The sequence below is a fragment of the Sylvia atricapilla genome, chromosome Z (assembly GCF_009819655.1).
Source record: "Sylvia atricapilla isolate bSylAtr1 chromosome Z, bSylAtr1.pri, whole genome shotgun sequence".
Classification (NCBI taxonomy): Eukaryota; Metazoa; Chordata; class Aves; order Passeriformes; family Sylviidae; genus Sylvia; species Sylvia atricapilla.
The window spans coordinates 7,621,141-7,647,888 of record NC_089174.1 but is presented as its reverse complement, the minus strand read 5'-3'; the positions used below and the strand labels follow the sequence as shown (position 1 = coordinate 7,647,888).

Sequence of the window (26,748 nt, the reverse complement as noted above, 5' to 3'; positions counted from 1 at the left end):
AATGGGCACTGCAGACCGTGTTTTTAAGGGATCACAGAATCACACACAGCCCGAAAGAAATGCTCTGTGTGTGTGTGTGTGTGTGTGTGTTGATATGCTGGACCAGCTCTGTAATACACCTGGGATGTGCTGCTGCAAGGAACACCATCCAACAGAGGTTTATATTCTCAGTGGCTGTTGCCTCTTTGGTGCCAACAAGCCCAGAAAGTTGGTGCTTTGTGCTGGCTCTGGGTTAGAACGTGATGCTGCACCAGGTTGTTTTTGCAGGGTTACAACTGTGCCTAAATGGAATTAAAAAGAAAAAACAAACAAACCCACCACCACCAAAAACCCAACAACAACAACAACAAAAAAAGCAAAACCACAAAAAACAAAAAAAAACCCCAAAAACAAACAACAAAAAATCCAAAACCCTAAACAAACAAACAAACCCACCAAAATTCATCAAAACAAGCAAAGTGAAGCTCTGCAGGAACTGAGGCACGGCTTAACTCCCCTCCTCTTCCTGCCAGCTGTGGCTGATGCGGACTCAGGCTCAGGAGGAGAGGAGACCAGGAATGAAATGTGGTGCTGGGCTCCCAGCTGCAGAGGCACATGCAGCCACCCCTCAGGCCTCCCTCAGGCAGGAAGGAGCCAGCAGCTCTCTGCATCCACAGGGAGAGGGGCAGCAACACAGCTGGGGGCTCACAGTGGAGGCAATTAGTGACCCTGGTAATGAGCTCGGCTTTATGGCAGGGTGGACACCTGCCTAGCCTGGGGATCTGTCAGGATTGCAAAACCTGACAGCACAAGAAATGGCATTTCTAGTGTCTGTTTCAGCATAGGGCTGGATATCAGAGGGATGGATTCCTTGGGGGCAAGACTAAACAACAAAGTACAAATACGCACAGGAACTGCAGAGCTCTGTGCTTAACAAGGAGATACATAACAACAAGAAAAACGTCCTCCCTTATTTTTCTGTTAGTAAAGCTGCCAGTTTCTTGATGTTTCAGAAATATGAGACATCTGCTGATGATTTACAACCACAGAGACCTCCCAAGGAAACATGCAACAGCAGTTTGTGAAAGTACCCAGAGAACATCTCATGAGATACAATAATGGGCTCTACAAAGGAGGCTTTGGGCAATATGGTCCCAGATACAAATTTAAATTTTTAAAGTCAGTAAATGTCAGTTATTTGTTGAGCAAGGCCCAGACCAACACTCAGTTTGGCAGCATGTCTGGTCTCTGGCCAGTGCCCTGAAGTGTTAGAGAATGGCTGCAACCACTGGTGTAACCTCTGCTCTCAGTGTGGGACCAGACTGAAGCATCTGTGTCTGTGTGTGCACACCCTCGTGTGTGCACCATTGTGTGCTGCTGAGGCTGGAATTGGAGCAGCAAAGATAAAGCCAAAGGAGCAAACACCCTATGTCACTGCCCATGGCAGCAACATTACAGAAATCACACCTCTGCCCAGGGTGCAGAGGGTTGGGAGTCTCTGTGGCTTGTTTATGTCAAGATTTACTGCCCCGGAATGATGTCACTAGCAGGTTTTTGCACTACAAGTCAAAAATTTTCAATGCTAATTGAAAGGCAGCAGGAGATAAATCACCGAAAACTCGTTCCACCAGCAGGTTACTTTTGTGCTGCAAGAGAACATGTGGGGAGCACGAACCCTTATGACCTCTCTGGGTTCTCTGTAAATTATTCTCCCCTCTGTGTTGCAGCCGTCCTGGTGACTTCAGACTCCTGTGCTTAAAGGTTTCTTTATTTTAATTCACTGGAGGCACTTTGGAGACACTACACTACCCATATTTATGACATTCTTCCAGGGCACCTAAGTAAGGCATGCCTTGACAAATACTTTCCATCTCTACTGTCTCCCTTGGGGATACACTATTTTAGTTTTTCCTTTAATTTATTACCAAGCACACTTCCTCCTTATACTAGAGAGGCAGGGAAGTGCTTCAGAAAGGGCAAGAAGCAGTGAACACCAGCCAGGCTTGGACTCATCTCTCCAGGGGCAAGCCCAAGGACACCCCTGATACACCTTGCATGTTGTCCTGGGATGCTGGGCAGTCTGCAGTGTGGAATGCAGTGTCAGTATCTCAGGACCTGCCTCCAGGTGAGTGCTCCAGCATGAGTGTTATGCAGCAAAGGAAACACAGACAGGAGAGAACAGGAGAGATGGAAATTCTCCCCTTCAGAAGCATGCCTGGCCCTACAGACAATAAAAACAGGCTTGTCACACCAGCGCATGGAGGAAGGGCTCCATGCTCAGTGAAGGGAAAGCGGGGAGTTCAGAGTCAGTAGATGGGGAGAACGAACACTGAAGTCAAGGTACAAGAGGAATGACTTAAAAGGGCGTGGGAGGTTTTCCTGATGAAAGAAGAGACACCTCAGTATCCAAGGACCAGTAAAAATACACCTGTGAGTAAATCATGCAGTCTTTCACCTCTAGGGCATTGCACCAGAGTTTTTGTGAGCTGTGCTGTAACATGAAAGAGATATGCTGTTTTATTGAAGTTTCCAATGGGCAATTTTTTTTTTCCCACAGCAGCTCTTACATTTGATCAACACAACCTTGTCCTTTCAGTCACTCTCAGCTGAGCCCTGTCATACTTTTCTACTCTGATTATTCTTTAGATGTGTTATATGGTCTTTAAACAGCAGTGTAGGAAATTAGAACACATGCAGTGATCTCTGAGGTGTGCTGGGGAAGAGCTGTGCCTGCTGAGCTGGGGCAAAGACCAGCAGCATTAGAAACTGCAGATAAAGGAAAACATTCTGACACCTGTTGAAATCCTCAGAGTATTCAAACACACAGCAATAACAAAACACAACTCCACACTGAAGCTTGGATGAGCCCTGGCCCGCTGAAGGCAGCCCAAAGTGCCCACAGGCTTCAGTGGAGCCACTGAAGCTCCATCAGCCTCTGGCATCTCACTTTAGGTGGGCATCCCTGCTGAGAAATGGGAGTGGACTTGCCCCAGTCTTCTACCAGCTGCAGGCTGGGAAAATTCATCTGCCGGTGTTGTTGCCTTGGTCCAGATTTCAAACTGGAACTCATTACAAACTGGTTTATCATTTCTCTGGCTCCTGAGAAACTCCAAACTCTGCCCAAAAGGCAATTGTGTAAGACATGGGAAACGGTACAAATCTGTATTTCATTAGGTGTGAAGATCTGTGTTGTTCTCAGCACTGCAAGGATTGATCAAACGGACCAAGCACTTCAGTCATCTCACTAAGGTGCATGAACAGGCTGTTCTGAAAATTGGCCTCCAAGCTGTCAGAGAAGGAAAACATGCTAGGGATTCTGTGGAGGTGACAGGGATGAATTTGGGCAAAGAGAGGAATAACACTTCAGGTGATTGTAACTGTTCCAGGAATATTACCTAAGACATCACTTGGCCTTGTTTTTAAAGCAAGATCTGTTCCTAGATGTGAACAAAGGCATTTGAGAGGCACTGTGCAGGTCTGCCTCCCTCTGATACTGCTGGGCTGATGTCACCCCTGGGCAGGGCCCAGCCAGGGAATCCTGCTGCCAGCCAGGTCTTGGTCAAGCTCTCCTTCTCCTGCTTTTTGAGAGGTGACAATCCTCAATCAATCCCCCCTCGCTGAGAGAAGGCTTATGGAGAGACACGAGCACAGCAGGATTCTCTCACTGATCTGTCCCAAATGCCTGATCAAAACTCACTGAGGGCAGCAGATGATTCCTGCCCCAGGGGCACCTGAACTGAGGGATTTCTTGGGTAAAAGCAACATCAGTCTTGGCCACTAAGGAGAGGTGCAAGGAAGAGTTAAGCAACCTGTGCCCTAAATCAGAAAGGTGCAAGCTGTGAGAGATGTAAGGCATTATTAATGTTAAGAATTAAAATAGATGAAAGTGAAAACATTGTCTGCACCTTCCTGCAAGGGCAAATTTAAAAGCCTCTTATGCCACCCATGTGAAGTCACATATCTGTGTGATGAGACAAGACAGTTAGCAATCCAGGATTGACAGAAATGGCTAAAATATTTGAAATCTTAAGAAAACGGTATTGTTGTGTAGCTCTGGCAGCCTAAGGATAACAGAGTGGATGGAATAATGAGGAAAAGCTGTGGGAGGCAGCAATAATGTGGCATCCTGGTGTCGTGCCTGGTTGCTGCCCACGGGTGTGGGCTAGTGGAAGGCTGGGCTGGCTGCTCCTCCAGCCCTAATGGGCTCACACACCCTGGCCACAGCATCCAGGAGGGTACAAACCAGTCTTCTTTGCCTCATGCATGTTGCTTGCCCCTAAATTAGCATGTCATCCTTGCCGAGGGGCAATTAGGTGAGAGCAGAGACATGTTCCAACCTGCACAGGCACCACTGAGGCTCAAAGTGCCTCTGGCTCATCCAGCTGCCTCTGCCCCGGCAGGGAGTGGAATATAGCACTTGTGCTTGTGATTCTTTCTGAAACTCTGTCATTATTTTCAACGCTCCACAAGAAACAATTCCTCTTTTTCTCATGCAGGCTGCTGCAGCTGGAAGAAACTCCGTTACCCCACCATTTAAGGGACAGGTGTACCACAGACAGGTTCACAGCTGCTGACATCTCCTCACAGCTGGGATGGTACAAAACGAGGAGAGCAATCAGAGTAATTCAGTAAGTGATGGCTAATGGCTTATGCCTGCAATTGGCTTCAGGGAATGGAACCAAAACTGTCTGTGTTACTGGCCTCATTTTACTAAAGATTAATGGTGAAAAACGATTGATTCTGCTCCTGGCAAGTTCTGCAGGGCTGTGATGATAACATTTGAGCTCTCTGTGGCTGCAGATTTGAGCTCTTGGAGATCACCTGGTGTTGGATATTTTTTCAGGCAACAAAACAAATGACCACCTGTTACTCTTGGGTCTAAAGGGAATCTTTTTCATGGAATAGCCCCTATCTCTCTGAAAAATGTTGTTTGCTGCAGTTCTGAGCAGTCACACAGGACATTCTGAGCCAAAGGATTTTATCAGAAAAAGTTTTTTCTTGGTGTCCAATGTTTTTGACAGCACTTCATAAATAATGGTCTTGGTAGTGATCCAGCAAAGCACTTAAGGGAATCCTTAACCTTAAGCACAGGAGTATTTCCTAGATTTCAGTGGGACTACTTATACACTTCAAGATGAAGATATGTCGAAGTGTTTTGCTGGATCAGGTTTCCTCAGCATCTCCCCCCTGCCCAGACTGGAGCTCTCTGCTTTCGATGAGGCCAGGAAAAGTGCCTGTTCTACGACACACACTCGAGTCCATCATCTTCAATTTTTTTAACCCCTCATGCTTTTAAATTGACTTTGAACTGAAAGACCAAACTGTTGGTGACATAGACAGCTCAGACCTCAGACTGTGGAGAAAGTCTTATGAATACTTGTGTGGGTAAAATGGATGTTAAAGTCACATTTTAATAACCATTTACAGATACAAATTACTTGAATATGTGTTGCTGGGAGAATGGGAAAGTATAATTGAAATCCATATCAAATTCAGCCTGGGAAAAGGACATCTCTAGAACACTGTGTAATGACTTCAGCAACCAAGTATAAAGATTAAAATACACAGAGCCTTTAAGCATAGCATATGCAGTCGTGCACATATACAGCCAGAAAATCCAGTAACATATCATCAATTTTAAATGAAATGTGAGGACTAAGTGTAAAAAAAGAAAAACAACCAAACCCTTGGAAGATGCTTGTTCAAGAAATAAATTAAAAACATCTTTACCACAGATCATCAGTCAGAACTGAAGTTGGCTGTGCAGGCTGAAGTACATAAACCATTTAGTTTAGTCTCTTAACTTTAGTTTAGTCTCTTACTGCACCTCTGCAGTGATCAACATTCCAAAAACCCCACAGCATTCAGATGGGAAAAATCCAGGGCCCTGTGGATGCTGCAGTGAGATGAAAAGGCAAGGCAACATGAATAGCATCAAAGCCAAAGCTCCAGAGCTGGGAGCTGAGGCGCAAACAGGTCCCATCCCAGACAGGAAGGTTGTTTGAACATCAAATTTCTGAACCGTGCTGAAGTCTTTGTAGGTTGAGGTGTTTCAGGGGGTACAAGCTGAGGATGTTTCCTCCTTGTGGGAAAAGTAGAGTCAAACAAAGCTCTCTGGTCAGAACCCAGGTCTAGTTTGGGGTGTAGAGGCCCTTGTTCCTTCAGCAATACCATGCTGCAGCCCTAGCCCTCAGCCCTTCTCAGTACAGTTCTTGAGGCTGATAGCAAGAATCCTCCCCTAGATGTTTTCCAGAATCTATATATTTCACTCCATAAGCCTGTCAACTCTGAGAGGCTGGAACAGCAAAGACACTGGAACCCACATCCACTTGGCAGCACACATCTTATTGCATCTCCCTCGGTTTTTGCTGTCTCAGGTGTTAGCTGAGCTGCCTTCAGTGCCTCAGGGGCTGTGGGACTTGGCATTAGAGCCCAACTTGGTGTTTCAACCGCATGTGAGGCTGATGAGGTTTCTCCGCAAACACTTTTCCTCAATGGTGGCCAGGGAGAGCTGGGCACAACCCTGGGCCCGCCACGGCCGGGGGATGGCAGCCCCTGCCCGCAGCCGTCCCGGGCTGTATCCCTGTCCTGTCGCCAGCGGCAGTGGCTCTGTCCCTACCGGCGCACCAGCCCTGCTCCCCCTGCTCCAGCTGCTCTCATCACGCAGGCAGGATGGAGGACATTGCCAAATTTTGCTTGGCTGGACTTTGATTTTTATTTTTATCTTCTACAGCTTGTAAAAAGGCTTTTAAAAGATGGGATATGTCTCTCTGTTTTCCCCGCGGGCTCGGCTTATTTATGACTTTTTTCCCCTATGTCTCCAAAGGGGCTCAAAGTAACGTCGTAAGTTAAGGGCTTTTTTTAAGCTCCCTCGAATGAAAATGATTCCATTCCCAGGTTGCCTGGGGATGGTGCCTCCCAGAAGTTGCTTTAGGACTGTTATTCCAGGACCAGCAAGGGGAGCTCAAGCCTTGTTTACGGTAGGTCCCGCACTAATTTTTTTATTTTTTTCTTTTTCTGCTAGCGAGGTGTTTTTCATCCTAGTGCGTGACCCGGGCGGGGATGCCCACGGGATGGTTTGTGCTTTAGCGGGCGGGGGCTGTGGCACGACGCGGGGCAATGGGAGGGGGAAGCGGGCGCTCGATCTTCAGGCAGTAGGCGAACCAAGAGGTGCGGGGGTCGGCTCGGGCCCAGTCGGCGGTGGGGAGCATCTGGGCGCCGACACATCAGCGCGAAAAGAAGCATTTTTCTGAACAAGTCTGCCCAGCTGCGCCAGCTGTCAGCCGGGGGGACAGGGGGGGAGCAGCTCAGACGGCCCGGGGCGGGTGGTCCACACGCACCCGCTCCATCAGCAGCCCAGTTGGGAACCGGGACAGCCGCGCCCCCGTCCCCGCCCCGTCCCGTTCCGCCCAGCCGGGGCGCGGGGGCTGGTCAGGAGCTCACCCAGGGGCCGCGGTGACAGGCGATGTCCCCAGCGGGCCGGGAAGCCTCATCCGGCTCCGACGCGCCCGCCGAGGCGCCAAGCCCGGACACTGCGGCGGGGCTGCGGCTCCGCGGCGGCGCTTCTCCAAGGCCGGCGGTGGGGCCGCGCCGAGCGCGGGGCCGGGCTGGCATCGCTGCCGTCACAGGGTTAATCGCGGCGGAGCCGCGGCGCGGGGCGGTCTCCCCGCCGCGCCTCCCTCCCCGCGGCCGCCCCCGCCCGCCCCTCGCTCCGCCGCCGCACCTGCCCGCGCCCCCGCCGACAACTTTCGCTGCCTGTTGCGCGCACCGAGCTCCGTGCCCGGCGGTCACTGCCATGGGCGCCGCGGAGCAGCGCCGCGGGTAGGCGGCCCGCGGGGGTCGGGCCGGGAGCGCTGCCAAGGCTCTCCGCCCTCGCCTCGCTCCGCCGCCGCCGCTGCAGCGATCGCTGCCCCGCGCTCGGCGAGCATGGAGGTGCAGCTCGGGGTCGGTCGCGTCTACCCGCGACCGGCGGGCAGGACCTTCCGCGGGGCTTTTCAGAGCTTCTTCCAGAGCGTCTGCGACGCTTTCCAGCCGCCGCGAGAGGAGCTGGGCGCCGGACAGCCGCCGCCGAGCGCGCCCTGCCCGCCGAGTCCCCGGCCGCCGCCGGACTCCCCCGCTTGCCTGCCGCCCCCGCCGGGCTGCCTGCCGCCCCCCGAGCCCCGCGCCGTCGGTAAGGCGCTGCCGGCCGCCGGTCCCGCCATGGGCTCGTCCTTCCCCTGCGCCGGAGAGCTGAGGGAGCTGCTGGGCGAAGCGGGTGCGATGCCGCTGCTGCCGCCGCCCGAGACCGAGCCGGCGGACAAAGAAGACGCGCTGGGCGACAGTGCCCGGCAGTTGTGCCGCGCCGTGTCCGCCTCCATGGGGCTGGCGCTGGAGGCGCTGGAGGCTCCGGCCGAGCCGCTGCCCCGCGAAGACTGCATGTTCGCCGTGCCCGCCGGGCCGGCCCGCGCCCCGCGCCCGCCCGCCCGCGACCCCTCGCCCGCCTTCGAGGCCGCCCTGGCCGCCGAGCCGCCCGCCGGGCCGGGGCTGCCCCGCGGCTTCGGCCGCGTCAAGCTGGAGAGCGCGGCGGGGCCGGCCGCGGGCGGCGGCTGGGGCGGCCCGTGTCGCTTCGGGCCCGAGCTGGTCCCGCCGGGCCCCGCGCCCCCCTGGCCCACCTTCTTCGCCGAGGAGGGGCAGCTCTACGGGCCGTGCCCCGAGCCGCCCGCCGGGCCCGCAGACTGCCCTGCCGACTCCTGGTACCCACCGGGCCGAGCGCCTTTCGGCGCCTCCGCCCCCGGCATCAAGAGCGAGCTGGAGCCCTGGGTTGAGGGCTACGCCGGCGCTTACGGCGACCTCCGGTGAGTACCCGCGTCCCGCAGCACACCGGCATGCGCACCCTGCTCTGTACTTCCCGCTGGCATCCTGCATCCCTCCTCCCGGCATCCTGTGCCCGCATCCCTCATGTCCCCTTCTGTGCCCCGCATCGCCCCCAGCCTCCCCGCCGCTCACCGCGGGTCCAACCCCGCTGTGTCCTGGCAGTTCCTGCTTTGGTGCACCTCTCTACTGCCGAACCTTCCCTTCTGCCGGGATGCCGTCATCTGGGGCTGGTTAGGTGAGATCCTGCCAGGAATATCGCGGTGCGCGCCCGGTGTCCCCGCCGTCCTGTGTGAGGTCGTTGTGTTTATCTCGTTTCCTCACGCGTCTGTTACTCCGCTGCTCCCGGCCGCTGGGAGCGGGCGAGATCGGGACTCTGTGCCCCAAAGCACGGACGGATCTTGACATCGAGTTAAAGTCTTCTCAGCGACTTGTCTCGCCAAGAACTGTCTGCCGGGAATGCACTGTGCAGAGCAGGAAACCCCGAACGCCGTGGCAGAGAAACATCACCTGTGCTTCGGGACTGTTTTAAGTACAGGGAGATAATGTGTTTTAAAGTAGAGCTACAACAGGTTTTGGGAATGATCCAGGGGAGGGGAGATTTTTTTTTTTTTTTTTTTTTTTTTTTTTTTTTTTTTTTGAGAAATAGGATTCAGTCGAGAATGATTTTTCCTAGTGGATGAACCTCAAAAAAAGGAGATGAGCCGTCTCTGTAAAATAGTTGTACAGCATTTAAAGCACTGGGCACCTGCCTGCTCACCTGTCAGCACGGCAAAACGTGGCCGAGCTGATGGAAATGGGAGGGAGAAAGGGCTGACCAAGGGATTTTCTGCTGGCTCAGAGGCAGCCCCATCCAGGAGTATGTGAGACCTCAGCTGGGGTTTGCATCGTGGGAGTCCTGCATCCACACACTCAGCCCATGATGCTGGGAGCAAAGGCTGAAATGAACAATTAGATTTTACCTCTGAATTAGCACCAAGCGAGTGCACTGCCCCTTGGCTTGTTTCTGTTTTAAATGCTCACAGCTTCATTTGGGTATTGGGGCAATTTCCATCCACACAGTGGTTTACTGGGGGATTGCATGGACATGTCAAGGGCTTGGCAAAAGAAGAAACAACAAAAGTAATGACAGGTCAGAAGGAATGCAGCTGTGAGCATTATCCAGATGTGAGCTTCGTACGTGGCAGGAGCTATGCAAGCTCCGGGTGTGCCTCTGGAGTCTGGATAAACCTCTGCTGGAATCAGCACAGAGGGGGCAGGGAGGAATCCAGTTGGGAAAGTTCAGCATTCGGATGCTAGTGATGGTGGTGCAGGTTTGTTCTGTGCAGCTGTTCTGCCTACAGAGCCTGTGCAGTGGGACCTCACACAGACAGGGAATGTCACTCTGAGGAGAGCAGGTGTGGGGTCCCATGGAGGTCTGCAGGCAGTCTTGCAGGCTGGACTAGGCAGCAGCAGATACATTTTGCCCGGGTCTTGCATTGGAGAAAAATGACATCTCCCTCATTCCTGTGGGAAGTGCTGTATACTTCTCTTCCTTGCAGTTCTGTTGGGTGTGGTGTGCCTGCTTCCCCTAGCAGATTTCTGTGAGATCAGCAGGGTTAGAGCTGGCACAGCAACCTTAACAACACCACTGTCCTGTCCTTTGAACTACCAAGGCTTGTACAGCACGACCCTGCTGCTGCAAAGGTGTAGTAGAGTGACATTGTTTCTGTGTGTTCAGATGTCATTTTCAAACACCGTAAGGAAAGCCGAACACTCGTCGTGGTCTGGCTCAAGCCACATGTGTGAATTGCTGCCAGGTTTACATTTCATCCTAGCAGAGTCTCCATTAGCTTTACAGCGTGCTGTTGGCCCATTCCTGCAGCTTTGCATTTTCTCCCGGATCTGTGGGTGCCAGCATGGGAACAGCCTCAGCTGCTCCTGGGGCGGCAGATCATGTACCAGCATTCCAGGCAGCAGTGCCTCTGGGAAGTAAGGTTCATGGGAGCTGCGAGGCTCTGTAGTAAAATTCCCTGATGGAAGGATGATTGGTATTTGGACCTGCACCCCTGTGCTCTCTGGTGCTTGGTCTGATCTGCCCTACTTGACCTTGTACGTGATGCAGTGTTCTGTGAGTACAGTGAGGGGCACTTCTGGGGCTTTACAAGCTGGGGGCAATGGGCACTTCAGAGCCCTGTCCCTCGACATGCTGCTGGGAGCAGAGAAACACATAGCCCCCTTGCTTTGGAGAATAAGGAGTATTTCAAGGTGTGCTGCTCCTACTTTCTTTCCTCTCTGAATGGTCCTTCTATCTGCCAGCAGGATCATGGCTTTTCCCTCACAGATGAAGTTCTCCCAAGCCCAAATTCCACCCTGCTGCAGTGGGCATCAGCTGGTAGGTATATTTTGAGTTAAACACCCTTCATACGACACTAAAGCATGAGCAGTTTTTAATATTTGAGGAAGTGTCAGGGTTAAGAGGTGCTGGCACAGCTCAGAAACACTGTAGTTATTAACACAATTTGGTTTAATTTAAAGCTTTCGGTACAGTGTTCCTGACTGTGCCAGTCAGGCTTGCATGTCATTTGCAAATTAATCTGAGGTTTTGTTACTCTGTGGACTTGGAGCTGTTTATTTTTGTGCTCTGGTTGTTGCATCATTACTACCAGCAGTATTTGAGGTGACTAAATCATTTCAGGAGCAAGATGGAGCATTGTCAGAATAAATCCAGGGTTCTGCCATCAGAAGACAAATTACAGTGGCAGATTGGAGGCAGTGGCCTCTGGTTTAAAATGAAATGGAATCAGAGAAGGAACTGTTACTGGATCAATGGAATCAAAGGGGAGAAAAGGATTTAAGGGGCTTTTGGCTCAGGAAAATCTGCTGTCCGTGTAGCTTCAGACGTTTTTAAATGGCTATTTGCTATCACTGCTGTTACCTGGTGCTGATACTGGTTGGAATCCCGGTGTTTGCTGGTTACATCTGCCTTTGGTTCCTTTCCCTAGTCTGGCTGTGGTCGGTTTGGGCCAGCGCCACGTGTTCATTCATCACCTGGCTCGATGGCTCTGTAATCGGTTCAGCTCTGTAATTGTGATAGGCTTAAAGATAAAACCTGTGGTAATTCCTTCCTATGGAGGGAGGAGATAAGACTGACAAAGAGATGAAGGGGTGAAGGGCAGCTGTTACACAGAGAGATGGAATGAGGCAGGAGGCTGTTCTCAGGGTTGCCCTCGCTCCCAGTCATGCCCACCAGCAGCTGGTCTGGTGTCCCTGTCCCAGGAGGGCTCTGGGGACCCCCAGTACTGCGCTGCAGAACTCCAAAGCCCTTGGGAAGACCCTGCCATCTGCTGTTGTCAGTGTGACTTTTCTGCTCTGGAAATTGGCAGAGGATGTAAATATTTCCATGAAGACAAGAGGACCATGGCAGAATGTCATGTGGGCAGCCGGTCCCTTCGGCCCCTATGGACACATGGATGGGGAGCCTCTGGTGGCCAGGAGAGTTGTGGATGTGCTAAAGCATGTTGTCAGTTCCTGATAAATGGAGAAAAGATAAATAAATTTCTTCCTAGCACCTGTCACCCTTTTCTTGCTCAGAGACACAGGATGACTAGGATAATTCAGCTGGAGCTGGGTGAAAGAACTCAGGGCTTGGTTGAATGTGAGCTGGCATGGTAGCAGGCTGTGGCAGGGTGCATGTCTGTCATGGCTGGAGCTGAGGTTGTGAAACAATATGCTGAGGCCGGGTAACTGGAGCTGCAGGGATGTTGGAGATGTGCTCCCCAAGGAGAACCCCTCAGGACTGGGGGAACAGCCAAGCAGGTGCTGGAGCATGGCACTGGTGGCTCCTTTTCCTCGCTTCTGAGCATATGTCCAATCTCATAAAATGGTCTCCTCCTTTTCTCCTGACTCCTCTGCGTGTCCCTCCCTCTCCTCCCTGTTCTCCTGTGCTCTATCTGTCCCTTACTCCTGGGAAGAGGAGATGGGTCACCTGTCAGGGGTTGGGTTGTGGAGGGCAGACATGTAGGGTGCTCATGTGGGATCTACCCAGCTGCTCTGAGGGTAGGTCCCTTTGACTCTTCACTGCTCAAAGGCAGACTTTGCCCCATCCTCCTCTAGGCTTTCGCATCCATTTTTACAAATGTCTTGAATTTTTGAGCTCTTGCACCCTCTGGAAGCTGGTTCCACAGTCTCATGCTTGGTATCGGCAGTGAGCATTCCACCCTGGTTCCTCTAAAATGCTGGTTGCAGTGGAAGGACAGGCTTCATGCGGCACTTGGTGTTGGAAACCGCAGCTGAGAAATCTGAAAATTTTGCCGAAGAAACAAACCACAAAGAGCTTTAAGAGTTCGGTGGGTTTGAGTCACACAGGTATTTTGTGTGTTTTCCTGAGGCTTCAGGGCTGGAAGCTGCACAGGATCTGCTCTTGGCAGCTCTTCCTCTGCTTATGCAGCTTTTACTTTCTTCCCACTGTTTACAGATTCCCTGGTATTTATGCATTGCACAGATGAGCTGTGTTTTGCACCACACCCTGCAACCAGTCTGGCATAACCAGTGGTTTTCCTCCTGGGAGAAAAACCTTCGTTCCAGACTGAGAGCTGGTTAACAGTGGGAAGTACTTTAGTGCTGCTTCTGAGGACAGAAGAGTGCACCCAAATACTGTTTTGGAACAGGGACAGAGTGTATGTTGTAGCCCAGGGGACAGGCGGGGCTCCTGGGTCAGGACTCCCACTGCAGAGATGGGTTTTTCCCCTCGGGACAAGATCCCTACAGGGATGGGCACAGGTAGGGGATGGGCCTCAGTGGGTGCTGGAGTTGGGATCATGTCCCCGCGGCACGGAGCTCATGATTCCTGGAAGTCACTGCCTCTGTCTCCTTTCTCAGAGCGAGGAAGGTGTGGGACAGGCCCGGGGAAGAATGAAAGCAGAAACACTGTAACGAGGCAGCGAATGACAGCGGCATCCAAGGGACGATGCCAGCTTCCCACACTCCCACACCAGGACTCTCCAAGGCCACGCTGGGCTCCAGCAGGGACAAGAGCCCGCTCTGTGTCCATGCCAGGGGTCACCTCCGGGTCCCAATGGGAGCAGATTGCGGATGGGCAGTGGGAGGAACAGGCGCAGCAGAAACTGGAGCAGTCCACAAGTCATTCTGTGCATGGCAGGTGGGACATGCTCCTGAGCTGGGAGGAAAGCTGGAAACGCTGCCATGTGTGGCAGGAAAAAAGTCACCAAATTCCCTAAAATACTGAAAATCTTGTAGTTCTGTTTTGGTGTGATGAAAACAGTTTCGTTACACAGGGTTAAGAATAATTTGTAGTAGAGAGCAGTAGCTCAGTTCTTTACGTTTTTCTGTCATTCCCATGAATTCCACTCTTGGCACGGACCTGCATTCATATTTTATAAATTACTTGTTTGAAGGTGGCTGTCCCAGTTTGCCAGTTCTCCATTGCCAGTTGCTGTCTAGACTTGGAATGCTCCCTGGAGGCCGCTGGGTTGGTGTTTGCAGTGGATACTTTATGCTAGTGATTGTGGACTGAAGTTACAAAAGAAGGAAATTGTATTTATTTTATCCTCCTGTGGAACATTTAAAATTTATCTAATGAGTGTTTACTGAAAGAAAACTATTCAGTGGGAGACTTCTTGTAAAAACTGTTTCTGAGAGCTGCCCTGGTGGATCCTGGAGATCTGTGCAGCTGTGGATGGCTCTGGAACATTGGAAATATATAGGAAAAGTGAAGATTCCTCCTTGCACAGCTCCTCAGCCTCATTACTTTGTGCAAGTTAATTTTCTTGTTGGAAGATTTTCTGCATAAGGCACATCTGCACCTCAGACTGATGCAAAGTAAGTGCCACAAAGCCATCATGGACAGCCTGGGCCAGCTGGGGAAGGTGGCTTGCTGCCACCACATGCATGTAGTGATGTGGCACAGGGGGCACAGGCACCTCCTGTTGGGATCATCACTGGGTACAATGTGAGCATTGACCAGATTGATCTGCTCTCACCTTGGGTGAGCCCGGCTCTACGCCATCTCCATAGGAAAACAGCAATGGCAGCGCTTCCTGGGGGGGTGCTGGATCCTTTCCAGCTCTTTCTTTTCCTGGAGAAATCCAGCATACAGCATGCACAGGAGGCAGATATCCCACCTCCTGTTGTAGCAGAGCATTTATGCCTGGTAAACAATTAAGAGGCAGATAGGGTCACATCACCCCTTAGTGGGTGGCAGAGCAGGCACGCCCAGTGGTGGCCTTGGCAGCGGCTGATGTCCCTGGTATCGACGTTTGCTGCACACTGTGGGCACCAGAGCCAGCCCTGTTTGTTAACAGTAATAGTGGTATGAGGGAGCTCTTTGAAATGAAAAGGAACTGGCCCAGTTGTCATGGCAAAGACTTGTGACGGAGGTTCTCCATCCATATTCTCTCGCTGTTACCACTGCCGCCTGCCTCCCGTGATCTGCCTCTGCTGCCCATCTGTGTCCAGCCACACTTAATCCCCCTGCCTGCTCCGGGTGAGGGGCACAGGGAGGGAAGAGACCTCCTTGTGGGGGGAGTCCAGCTCACCCTGGCCAGGTGGCTGCAGTGGGCAATGCTTTGTTCTGCTTCAAACCTAGCCATTGCCACCCTGATTCTTCTTGCCAGTGTTTTTAAGTGAGATTCAAAGTATTCTCTGACAGTAATAAAAACACTCCCAGTAGCAGGACTTTACTGCTGAAGCACTCGTGAGCAGCAGTTCATTCAGCCCTCAGAAAACTGTGGAAAAAGGAATGGTCCCTTTCCTGCAGGCAGGGTCTGAGGTTTGACAGCAGCCCCTTGGTGTGTGAGTGGCCGCAGCCCTGGCTCAGTGCTGGGGTCGTGCGGGGCAGTGTTGACTTTGTTCCTAGTGCTGGACTTTGCACCCCATCCACTGGCCCATTCACCTCTGGTGGCCCCAGTGTCCCTGTCTAGCCCCCGGGATAGTGTTTGCAGGAGAGGGGTTACGGGAGTGCAGCATCCTGGCTCAGGAGCACACAGGTCCCTGGGGACCTGTGTGGGACAGGCTCAGTTTGCTCGGTTTGCCTTGGGTCAGCTTGGCTCAGCTGCCTTCAGGGTGCTGCTTGCTCCTCGGTTAGTGCAGTCTGAACAGAGGCCAGAAAGAGCAAGGTCACCCGCTGTGCTCTGGCTCGGAGCTCCCCAGCCCCTGCCCGGGGACGCCTCTGCAAATAGTGAGAACAAAGTCAGGTGCTGACACGTTCTCAGAAGTGGTGGGATTGGTTTGTAGGGACACAGACCTCACAGATTAAGTGATTTGCAATAATAGAAATAATCTTGAAAGTATAAGCCAGTTCTCCAGGTATTTATAGCTTCTGCCCTTTTCCCAGGCCACCCAGCCCCAGGCAGCTCGGGTGTCCACAGGGGTGGATTACACCCGTGCTTTCCACAGGTGTCCTGGTGGCTTCCCTGTGCCATCCAAAGGAGAAGGGAACCCATCCTAATAAGTAAATAACAATTCCTGGGATGAGCCCTTGTTTCTGCTAAGGGGGCCAGTCTATCATGTTGCCTGGCACGTGGGGCTGCTGGCGGCTGGGTGGACCATGCTGAGCAGCTCATGACAGGCAAGGCAGCTGACACTTCCCAAACAACTCCAGGGCAAAAGAGATGGCCTAAGTCAGGATGGGAGAGTCGGTGTAGAACCACCAGTGTTGGGACACCAGTGCTGGCCTGGGACACCCCTGGTGTGGAGAGGGAGTGCTGTGGGCAGCCTTAGCCAGGGCAAGCAGCCAGGCACGGGCACGTTTACCATTTGGTGTATCTGCCCTGAGATCTGGGTACTCTTGGGACACATTTGGGGTGTGCCTGGGCTGGCAGAGCAGGAGAACTGGTTAAAGGCTCCATGCAGAGTCCTAGCCACCCCTCATGTGCTGGGCATGGCAGCAGTCATAAGGATTTACCTTTCATGTCTGTAGCCAGATGTCTGTGACAGGTACTGCCGGGGGGATGTTCTGGGTGCTGGCTGCCTGATCCAGCTCTTGCTAGAGTCTGGGATGCATGGTCATAGACTCAGGGAATGGATTTTTGGAAGCGGCATTAAAGTCCATTGCATTCCACTCCCCTCTGTGTGCAGGGACGCCGCCCACTAGATCATGTTGCTCCAAGCCGTGTCCTGCTTGGCTTTGTCACCTAAGGATGAGTGGTGTGTTCTGGTGGGTGACCTCTTCCTCTGCACCAATATGCTCCAGCAGGGACTAGACATGGGCTGGCTGTAGCCAGTGGCTTTGGGAAGAACCTCGGAGCAAATCTCCCTATTTTACGGCAGCATCCTCACCTTCCAGACCCCCATCCCACTGAGTGCTTCTGGGATTGCTGCCAGCAGGAGCCATCCCTACAAATGCCAGAGGGGAGGCTGCAGATCTCCAGAATATTTTTACGGAGGATGTGTTCAGTCCCTGGGATAAGGTGGGAAAACCCTGGAGTTGCTTCCCTCCGCCTGTGCTCTCTCTGCTTGGGGGTGGGTGGAGGGGGCTTCTTGTCTTTCCGAAAATGACACGACACTTCTTTCTCTGGTGTTTTTACCAGTCCTCAGCATTTTGGCTGCTGTTACACGTTTTAGCTGTGTTTGCTTCTTTGCTGGTTAGAAATGGCAGAAAAAAACCCCGAATTTGACCTTGGCCTGTGTGCTGAGAACAGGCACAAGTTTCTGTATCACAAATTTCCTCGTGAAGGCTCCTGCCTCCTCCCCGTCGCACCAATCAGCAAAGCAGCATCCGCACATCTCCCGACCTGCTGTTGGGAGGGCTGGGACGGGATGTCTCGGCAGCTCCGCTTTCCTCCTGAAAGGGAAATACAGGGAAGGAAATTTTAGTGCGGATTGGGTTGATAGCTTTCATCTGGGAAGCAATGAGGTGAGTTAACTGGAAAATGAAATCCCCCTGCAAAGAGAGCTCGCATGATTTACTGTGTCTCTTGAATCGTGTGCGTGCCTGTGCACATTTGTGGATGTTTCTCATCTTCCCACGAACACCACACACAGATTATGTGTGTGTTCTCTTCTGTGTGGGGAACATCCCCACCCCTCACCCTGGGGCCTGCAGTGTTCCCTTTGCAAACTCGTCCCTGGAGGGCAGGCACAGTGTGCTGCCCGCTGGAAGGAGAGGTGGCTGGAGCTCCCTGAGCCTCTGCGGGCAGCACAGGGCTTGTTGTGGGATTGGCATTGCTCCTTCTCCCTGCTCAGACGCTGAGAACCAGCCTTACAACTCACCCCCACTCCCTCTCCACTGTCCTCAGTGCCAGCTCTATTAGCAGGGCAGGGCTGGGGACACGTGTCTGGAGCCATGGATCCGGTGTGGACTGTAACCCCCGTGGGCTGGCCTGGGCTTTGTCCCTGTGCATGTTCCTGTGCTCCAGAACATGTGACATTGTCCCGATGAACTCAGCCTGTTCACATGGATTTCGTTTTTCTGGCTCTCTGTAATTGGCTTTGTTTTCACGTGTTCCCTGTGGTCAAAAAGTCTTTTCCTGGATAATAGGATCTTCCCCTTACAAAGAAATCTATCACTTCCCAGTCTGCTCCCCAGTCCTCTGGAGCATCTTTAAATGGTTAGAAAAACAATAGCAGCACAGAGACTTTTTCTCTTTTTTTGTTTACAGCACAGCCTGTGCCAAAGTGCTGGGTCCTTGATTCTGGGCTGTATTGGGGGTGGTTTGAAGAGGGAGCAGAGCACAGTGCTGGGAAGCCTGCAGGACAGAACATCCCACTGGAGCTGTGCTCAGGGTTGGACATAGCTAAGGTGAGATGGGAGCTAAGGTTCTGGAGGGGGTCCGCTGTTCTCTCCTTGTTCAGTTCACCCTCCCTTTTGCCGTGTGTGTGCTTAAACCCTTGGATTATGGCCTGAGCTGAGCATGTCCAGCAGGGAGAAGGTGGCAGCCTGGGGTTAGCAAGGTGGCTGGCCAGTCCCTCTGCACTCGACTGTAGTGAGTGGAGGAGGCTCAGTGTGTCCTGCAGGATCCCCTGGGAGCAGCAGGGATCTGTGAACTCCTGGCCATGCTGTGCCCTCCTGCCATGCCTCTGCCCTCTTATCATTTCAGAGCTGGGGTCAAGGCGGGTGCACAGCCACTGCGGCTGCGGCGTGTCCTGAGATGACTATCTCACTGCTCACTCAGAGAGACTCGGGAGAACACTCTCAAGGCTGGGAGGCCTAAAATTAGATGTGGCATCTGTGTTTTGGTTTGCAGGCGGGCTTGAAAGAAAATGATTCCTGCTGCTTTCATTCCTCGCCTGCTTGGAAGAGCACAGCCAAGGGGTAGTGGGCAGGGCTTTGAGCCCCGGCGTGCCACGGCTCTCTCCGGACATCGCTGCCCAGCAGGGCCAGTCAAAACTCCAGCATGGATCTGTGATAACAGCAGGACCACCCATACCCACAGGTCCCTGGAGTCAGCTGGTTGCAGGGCAGCAGGGCTCTGCTGTCTGTGTTTTCCTGGGAATGCTCTCAGCCACCAAAACAACAGCTCTGGCTGTCCCTGCTGTGTGTCAATAAAAGTGCAAACTGGCATCAAAGCACTGTTTCCCGGTGCGTGCTTTTTGGGGATACCCTGGGTTGCAGTAGTGTGCCACTGGGGTTGGTACTGGTGCAGCTGTCCATCCATCCATCCATCCATCCATCCATCCATCCATCCATCCATCCATCCATCCCCACCATCCAAGCCTTGCTAAGGGGCCACTCCTGCCCTGATCCTGCCCCAATCCATGTGCAGCTGGCAGATGTGGGCAGCTGTGAGCTGTAGGCATGCCAGGAAGGCCAGGCTAGGAGCAGGAGGATTGGTGGGGTCAGCCAATGGCTGTGTGTTGCTGGGGAATTTGCTTCTGTCTTGCCTATTCTGCTGAGACTGGGGCTAAGAGTGGCACATAATATCTGAAACCTTCATTATAATTAGTGTGTTTATGTCGGGGATGACTCACAGCACGATCCGCTTGGAGGACGCGGGAAGATGATACTGTTGCACAAGTCGTGAAGTCTCCTCTAGAAACTCAGCGCTTTGCCAGCAGAGATGAAGGGAAATGCTGCAGATAGAGCTGGTATCCACTCCCAGACATAATAAGCAGAAGATTTTTTTTTGCCCCTGCAGTTGTGTCTCTGCAAAGGTTTGGTCTTGACGCCTAAAAATAAAGCAGTTCTGCTGATAAGTTGTGGGACCAATGCTGCAGTGCCACTGCAGTGATCCTTGGCTTCCTCTGCCAGAGGGGCAGGAGGGGGGCTGCTCCCTGAGATGGAGGGTTTTACTTCTTGTTTCTGTCCCCGACCATCCCTAGGGCTCTGTGCTGTGCCAGGGGGAGGGTGCTGGCTTGGGCCATGTGCCTTTCCAGCCAGGTGCCAAATCCGTGGCATTTGTGGTCTCCTCGTATTTCCACACCAGGTTCCCGCCCTTGTAGCTGTTTTTGCCTTGTGTTTTTTCCAGTGGAGAAATAAAAATGCAGAATTTGCAGCAGTGGTTTCCTTAGCAATAATTCCGCTGCCAGAGGAAGAGGGGAAAATATTTTGTGTTTTAAATATCTGAGTCTGGGAATGATTCCTAGCGTCCCTCAGCAGCCCAGCTGGGATCCGACCACTGACCTCTGGCCACCAGCACGACTTGATCTTTGTTGCCAAGTTAAATTCCACATACATTTGGAGTTCCATGTGACACTGATTGGAATTGTTCTACCCTGGGTTTCTCTTGGTAGCCCTGTAGCGGATGCCATAGTTAGCTGGGGGACCTTGGGGGCCACGTGGCTGGTTCATCTGAGGTGCTGTGCCCCATGGCTGGACACTGGTACAGTGTTCTGTTCCTCTGGAGATTTTCCTGGCACACCAGCTGTGAGAAAAGCCACTAAGAACCCGCATCCCCTCTTCCGGAGCATTTCCTAAGTGCCACTGCACTTGATTTTGGAAGAGGGAAAGGTAAAAGTTCTCCCACAGGTGAAGATGTTGGTGTGTGGCACCACAAATCTGTACCCTGGATGCTTTCCTGGGAGTGGTAAGCCTGTACATGCATCTGGCATCATGGCAGTGTCTCTTGGAGCATGAAATATATATATATATATATATGTGTATCAAGTGTCTCATTATTTGTGATTTTCTTTACACAGGTGCATTTTCTTTTTGTGAGCAGAGGAGATGGGTTTGAAAATGGAAGATTATGGTGTGGCTTAAACTTACTGCATAAATATCAGTGAGGACAGAGTGTTTCCTTGGGAAATAAGTAGGGTTCTCAGTGCAAGAAGGATGCCAAGGTCCTGTCCTTGACGGCTCCAGGTGACTCTGCAGTCACCAGGAGGATACAGTGTAGGGCTCTGGTGACTTTGGGAGTGCTCCTCAGGGCTGCAGCCTGCCTGCAGCCTTGCTGCTCCTTGTTTGTTTTTTGTCTCTGTGCTTCATAATCAGGAGAGTTGCCATCTGAAGTGACCTTGCAATGCGCTGGTGCCATCTCTTTCTGTAGCTATCTGCTCCATCTGGGGGATCAAGTGTTTGTTTCATCTTCTCTGAACTGATTTATTTAAGCTTCTTCCTGGACCTCTGTCTGGACATCAGGCTTTGAGGCAGAAGTTCTGGTGTCTGCTGTACCAAATGTGGGCAGCAGCCTCCGCTGTGGCAGCTGGTGAGGTGCAAAAGCTGCGGGGTGGCTTCGCCCAGGCTTTGCATTCCAGGTGTAGCAAACCTGCCACCTTTCACCTTTTTAAGCTCATTTTCTGCCTCTTCCTTATGGATGATGGGAAGGTGAGAGCCCAGGATGGCCATTAAATGAGGGAACTCCCCAGCAGGCTGGGTTGTGCCGTGGCTCTGCCACCTGTCTCATTGATGGGTGTGCATTGCCTCAGCCAGTCAGGTGGCAGATTGGGGCTGTCTCCTGAGTGCAGGGACAAAGAGTGGCTGGCTCCATGCATCTCCAGGCTTGGAGGAGCATTCATGAATCACAGAGGAGCACAGGAGAGAGGAAAGAGCCAAGGGCTGGGAGTAGTGGGGGATTCAGCTGCAGCTGGGACACGCTGTGTGAAAAATAAACTGTCAAAATAAGTAAATAAAGTGTTTGAAAACAAAAACCCAGAGTGTAATTTGGAGATTTGAGAAAGGATTTGTGCAGCTGTGCCTGTGAAAGCTATTTGTGCCCCTGGGGCTGAGAGGCAGTGCCAGGTCTGGAGAGCCAAGCCTGCTCCTTGGAGTTGCTGGTGGGGGGAGATTTTCTTTCTCTAAAGTGCGCTCTTCCTGCCAGCCTGCACTGCTGGGATGCTTGGAAAACCCATTGTCATCTGCTAATATTTGTTTAAATCCGGTGAGGATCCAGTTCCTATGTGTATTTACCAGGCCTGGGATCGTGCTGTGCCCTGCTCTGCTCTCAGACGCTATCGTGCCTCTGCTGCCATCACACACAAAAAACAAGGCATGGGCAGACTGGAAACATACTCAAGGCTATTTAGCACAAAGGACATGAATTCAGTGTACAAAGCTGCATGTTTATAGATTAAATGGCTCAAAGCATTTAACAGATAAACGCTTTAAAGTTTCTGTGCAGGCATTGTTATCTGGATGAGCATGATGTGGTGGCTGTGAGCTGAGCCTTGGCTCAGCTCTGGCTGGAGCCAGCAGCAGCCAACTGCAAGGGGGCACAAGGATGTGCCCAAAGGGAGCAGTCATGCCCTTTGCTGAGCATGGGTCTGGCCCCGTGTTGGGAGTGACAGAACTTCATCCAGGCAGGAGCCCATCAACTGCACTGAAGGGAACCGAGTTAAATTTAATATTGCATTAGAGAATGTCAGGCACAGGTGATGCTGTTTTAAAGGCAGAGATTCCTCCTGAAAACATCCTGAGTGTCCCATAAATGACGGTATGTGAAATGACTGGATAGGGTTCTGTGGCACCTGAGTTCATGTGTGAGTGCTAGCTCAGTTCTGAGCTCAGCATCCTCCTGAGCACCTCAGTTTATGAGTAAGTGCTGGTTCAGTTCTAGCCTCAACAGCCTCCTGAGCATCACAGATGTGCAGGCTTTGGACACAGCACAGTGAAGGTGCAAAGCCCCTTTCTTCAGGGAGTATGGGGCCAGGGAGCTCTGCTCCGAGCTTCCTGTGTGGGATGAGATGGGGGTGTGTGGGAGCTGCCATCATTTTGTCCTGGTCTGGCTTAGTGTTGGGAAGTCATGGGCAAGGGGGCAGTTCTGTCCTGGGTTCCTTCTGAGCAGCTTGTGCTGGCTGTTGCTGAGATGAAGACTTCCCTTGTGTACTGGGAGAAGTGGTTGGCTCCTCTTTAACCAGTGCTTTCTCTTGCCTTTCTGGGGGTGTTGTGAAATGTGGCTGTTTGGTGATATTTAACTTATGCCAAACAAATGCTCCATTGCAAAATGATAGTTGCTACTCCCTTGAATTACTTGCATGTGAGGGGAGCTCAGTAAATCCTCCTTAAATTTTCTTACAGAACCCTTCTGAAGCAAGAGTAAAACTCACCCTGGGGCTGTAGAAGAGATACTGAGGTTGTTTTTTCCCTGCCCCCAAAAGCCACCAAGCTCCTTTGTGACAGCCACGACCTTGGCCTTCGAGGAGGCCTGTAACCATGTCCCAGTTGTGTCTGCCCTGATGTGCTATCACCCTGCTTTGGGCTCTGTCTCTGCACAAGAGCTGACACCGCCACACACTGTACCAACTGCGAGCCCCCTGCAGCACCCAGGACTGGTTTTGGTCAGCCCCGAGCACTCCTGCAGCCCTGTGGGCCAGCACAGCTCCACAGAATAAAAACTTCCACCCACAGGAAAGCTTTGGAGCTGCTGGTGGCAGGCTGGGTGCTGAGCCACCCCTCGTGTCCTCCCTGAATGGGGGGCCGGGGCACTGCTGTGCATTGGAACCTTGGGGCAGGTGGCATCTGGGGCTCTGCCCAGAGTGCTGCTGGCCCTGCAGCTTCTCCAGGCACCTCCTTGGCTCTTTTGCCAGTGTTGTGTATTACCTGCACGTTTTGCAAGCACCCTGGAAATGGCCCTTGGAAACTGGAAAAATGGATCATTAAGGGAACCGTTCGCATAGCTCACTCCGAGTTGCTAGAACATTTTTACATTGTGTTTTTCTTGCAATTCTCTCACTAAAAAAGAAAAAAAAGAAGAAGGAAAGGCAAATTGGCATTGTTTTAAAGTCAAGGGCATTCCAGGGCAGATACTTCAGCTCTGAGCAGGGAACCACACTGGTGCTGCAGGGCCTGTGGCAGAGCTGCTCCCCACCTGCCTGAACACCACCTCCTGCCCTTTGGGGTGCTGTGCACGCCCTACCAAAGCCTTACCCCAGGAGGAGCCTGTCCCATGGCCAGGAATCACCTTCCATGTCAGCTGGTGTCCCCCAGCCTCCAGACGCTGGTGGCAGTGGGGACGAGGGTGGCTGAGTGTGGGGGGTGTGCAGGGAGCCCTGCCCAGCCCCATCCCAGACAGGGTCATGTGTTTGAGGGACTCTGGATGCACACCTGCTGGAAGGTGTTTCTGTACTTGCACAACTCTTCCCATACATGAACAGCTCTTTAAAAGCTGTTTCAGAAGCTGCTCAGTTGCAAACCCACTTTACAGTTTCAGATCATTAATCCTCAAAAACAGCCTGGGGTCCTCTGGGAGTCCTGTGTCTGCTGTCACGACACCTGCTGCAAGAGGCCCTGCTGCTCACGGCACACCCAGAGCTGAGTGTGGGGGAGACAGAGTGGAAGCCTTATGGAAACAGGGAAATGAGCGCTGATGGATTTCTGACTGCACAGAGTGCAGAAAAGAAGTGTTGGGCCATTAGCAGAAAGGGCTGTTATGTGTGGATTTAAAACACACTGGATAAACGAGACGTTTTTATCCAGGCTCTTCTGCTGGTATTCCTCGGCTGCTCTCCAGCAGCCCCTCTGACACAGTGGCAGGGCTCTGTAGCACATGGCATGGGAGGGATGTGGGAATACCCTGAGATGGGTGATGGGATCACACCAGGACATGTGGGATGCCACCTAAGCCAAGAAAGGAACACGTTGGTTGCAGCAGGACTTGACTGTGCGGTGCAGCCAACTGTGTCTCCTCCATTTCATCAGGAATTCAGGAAAAGCCTTGGAAATGGAGATAGTTGGGGAAGGGTGGTTGAGCTGCATCTACAGATGAGTCACTGATCGCTCCTGTTAAAGAGATGAGAAATCACTCAAAAGGTTTCTGCCTTTTAATAAATAAGAATTGAGGATGAAATTGCTGCTCCAGTTACTGACCTGAAACTGAGGTGGGGTCTGCACAGCTCCCAGGTCAGGGAAGGGTGAGGACAATGCGTTTTTTCTGGGTATAAAAGTTTTTTTCCAGAAGTCCCATCTTCGTCACACTCACTGTTGTAGTGACCTGATTTCTCAGAGTTCACCTGCAAACAACAAACAATGCCAAAAATGAAAGGGAATCTAATTTTACCCAAAAGTTGTGGTGACTTGCAGACTGTTAAAAGCTAATTGCCTCATCCAGTGGTTGCAGAAAAATGAGTTCTGGTAGTTAACTCAGCATGCTGGTGCTTCCCAAACTGCCTGAACATGTTGGCTCCTGATTTGGATAAGCCCCTCTCCTCCTGCCATACCCTCTGGAAAAGCAGTTTCTCCATGGATCTGATCAAACAGATCATATCAGGTTGGGGAGGGGATGGTATGAGATGGTGTAAGAGAGCAAAATCTGGGTGTGTGGAATGCTGAGGTGTTGAAGAAGGGACATCAGGCGCTGGGGACATCTTGGCATGGTGGTTGACGTGGCATCAAGAGTTTGGCAGTGCCTTGCTCTGCCTTGTTTGGTGCATGAGCTTCATTATCGAAGCCAAAATTCCGTGAGCACTGCAACAGCCACCCTCAGTCACCTTTTCTCCCTAGGCTGTGCTGTCACTGTATGTCACTGTCACTGTACTTAGTCACATTTTGTCACATACTGCACACAGTGGGCAGTGTCAGGAGGAGCACAGTCTCTGCACGATCAGGGCTGGGCTTGGCTCAGTTGTTGCTCACCCCCTCGCTGCTCAGTGCTTGGCTGATCCACCCCTGCAGTTCTGGGATTGCCATGATCGTGCCCCTCACAGCTTGTCCTGACCACGTTTGCTAATCCTTCTCTTGTTCTCTCTGTTTTATGCTGCAGGTTGGAGGCTGGCCGTGACCATGTCCTGCCCATTGATTATTACTTCCCACCTCAGAAGACCTGTCTGATCTGTGGGGATGAAGCATCCGGGTGCCATTATGGAGCCCTCACGTGTGGGAGCTGCAAAGTGTTCTTCAAACGGGCAGCTGAAGGTAATGGGGACAGAGAGGGAAGGTCACTGCTCCACTGTGGTGGCAATTCTAAGATCTCTTCAACCAGGAAAGGAGAAAAATCGATTGATCCTTGATTTTTCTCTCCTGCGTTTGTCATTTCATTTTACAGATTGCTCTCAAAAAGTAGCCAAACCAGCTTGACAAAATAGAATTCTTTTCAGTGGCATTGAGCAACCTCATCTCTTAGAAGGTGTCCCTGCCATGGGAGGGGTGTGGACCAAGATGGTCTTTAAGGTCCCTTCAAACCCAAACGGTTCTGTGATTCCATGATTATCTTAGTGACCTGGTGGGACCCAGGAGCAGTCAGTTCTTGCTTCTCTTCTTGACTTTCCAGAGTGCTTTAAGCTCCCATCACCCCACCTGCAATTTCAGATGCACAACTGCCAGTTCAGGGGAGGCTTTTCCTCTCTTCTGGAGGGTTACTTCTGTCACTGCCCACAAAACAGCACAACCCTCTGTCCATCAGGAGCCATGCTCTGACCTTGGGGTCCATGATCATTCTCCCCAGCCCATGAGAATGCAACTTCTCTTTCATGTCCATCTCCATAGTGTCAGGCTCTCCAGGGATAAGTGTGAGCCCAATGTTCCCTCTCAGCAGCAAGGTCTCTGTTGCATCTTTCCTGAGGAACGAACATGCAGAAGCACCCAGCCCAGCTGTTTCCTTAGGCTGTGCC

General features: G+C 52.1%; 1 protein-coding gene across 1 annotated transcript in view; it reads left to right on the top strand.

Annotated features, from left to right (window-relative positions):
* Positions 1 to 7,741: 7,741 nt before the first annotated feature.
* AR (androgen receptor) overlaps positions 7,742 to 26,748 on the top strand; it is a 36,919-nt gene continuing 17,912 nt past the window's right edge. The window contains exons 1-2 of the mRNA XM_066338745.1: positions 7,742 to 8,813; positions 25,902 to 26,053. Of these exons, the coding sequence (XP_066194842.1) occupies positions 7,906 to 8,813; positions 25,902 to 26,053 (1,060 nt within the window). The 5' untranslated portion in view covers positions 7,742 to 7,905. The remainder of the gene's footprint in view (positions 8,814 to 25,901; positions 26,054 to 26,748) is intronic.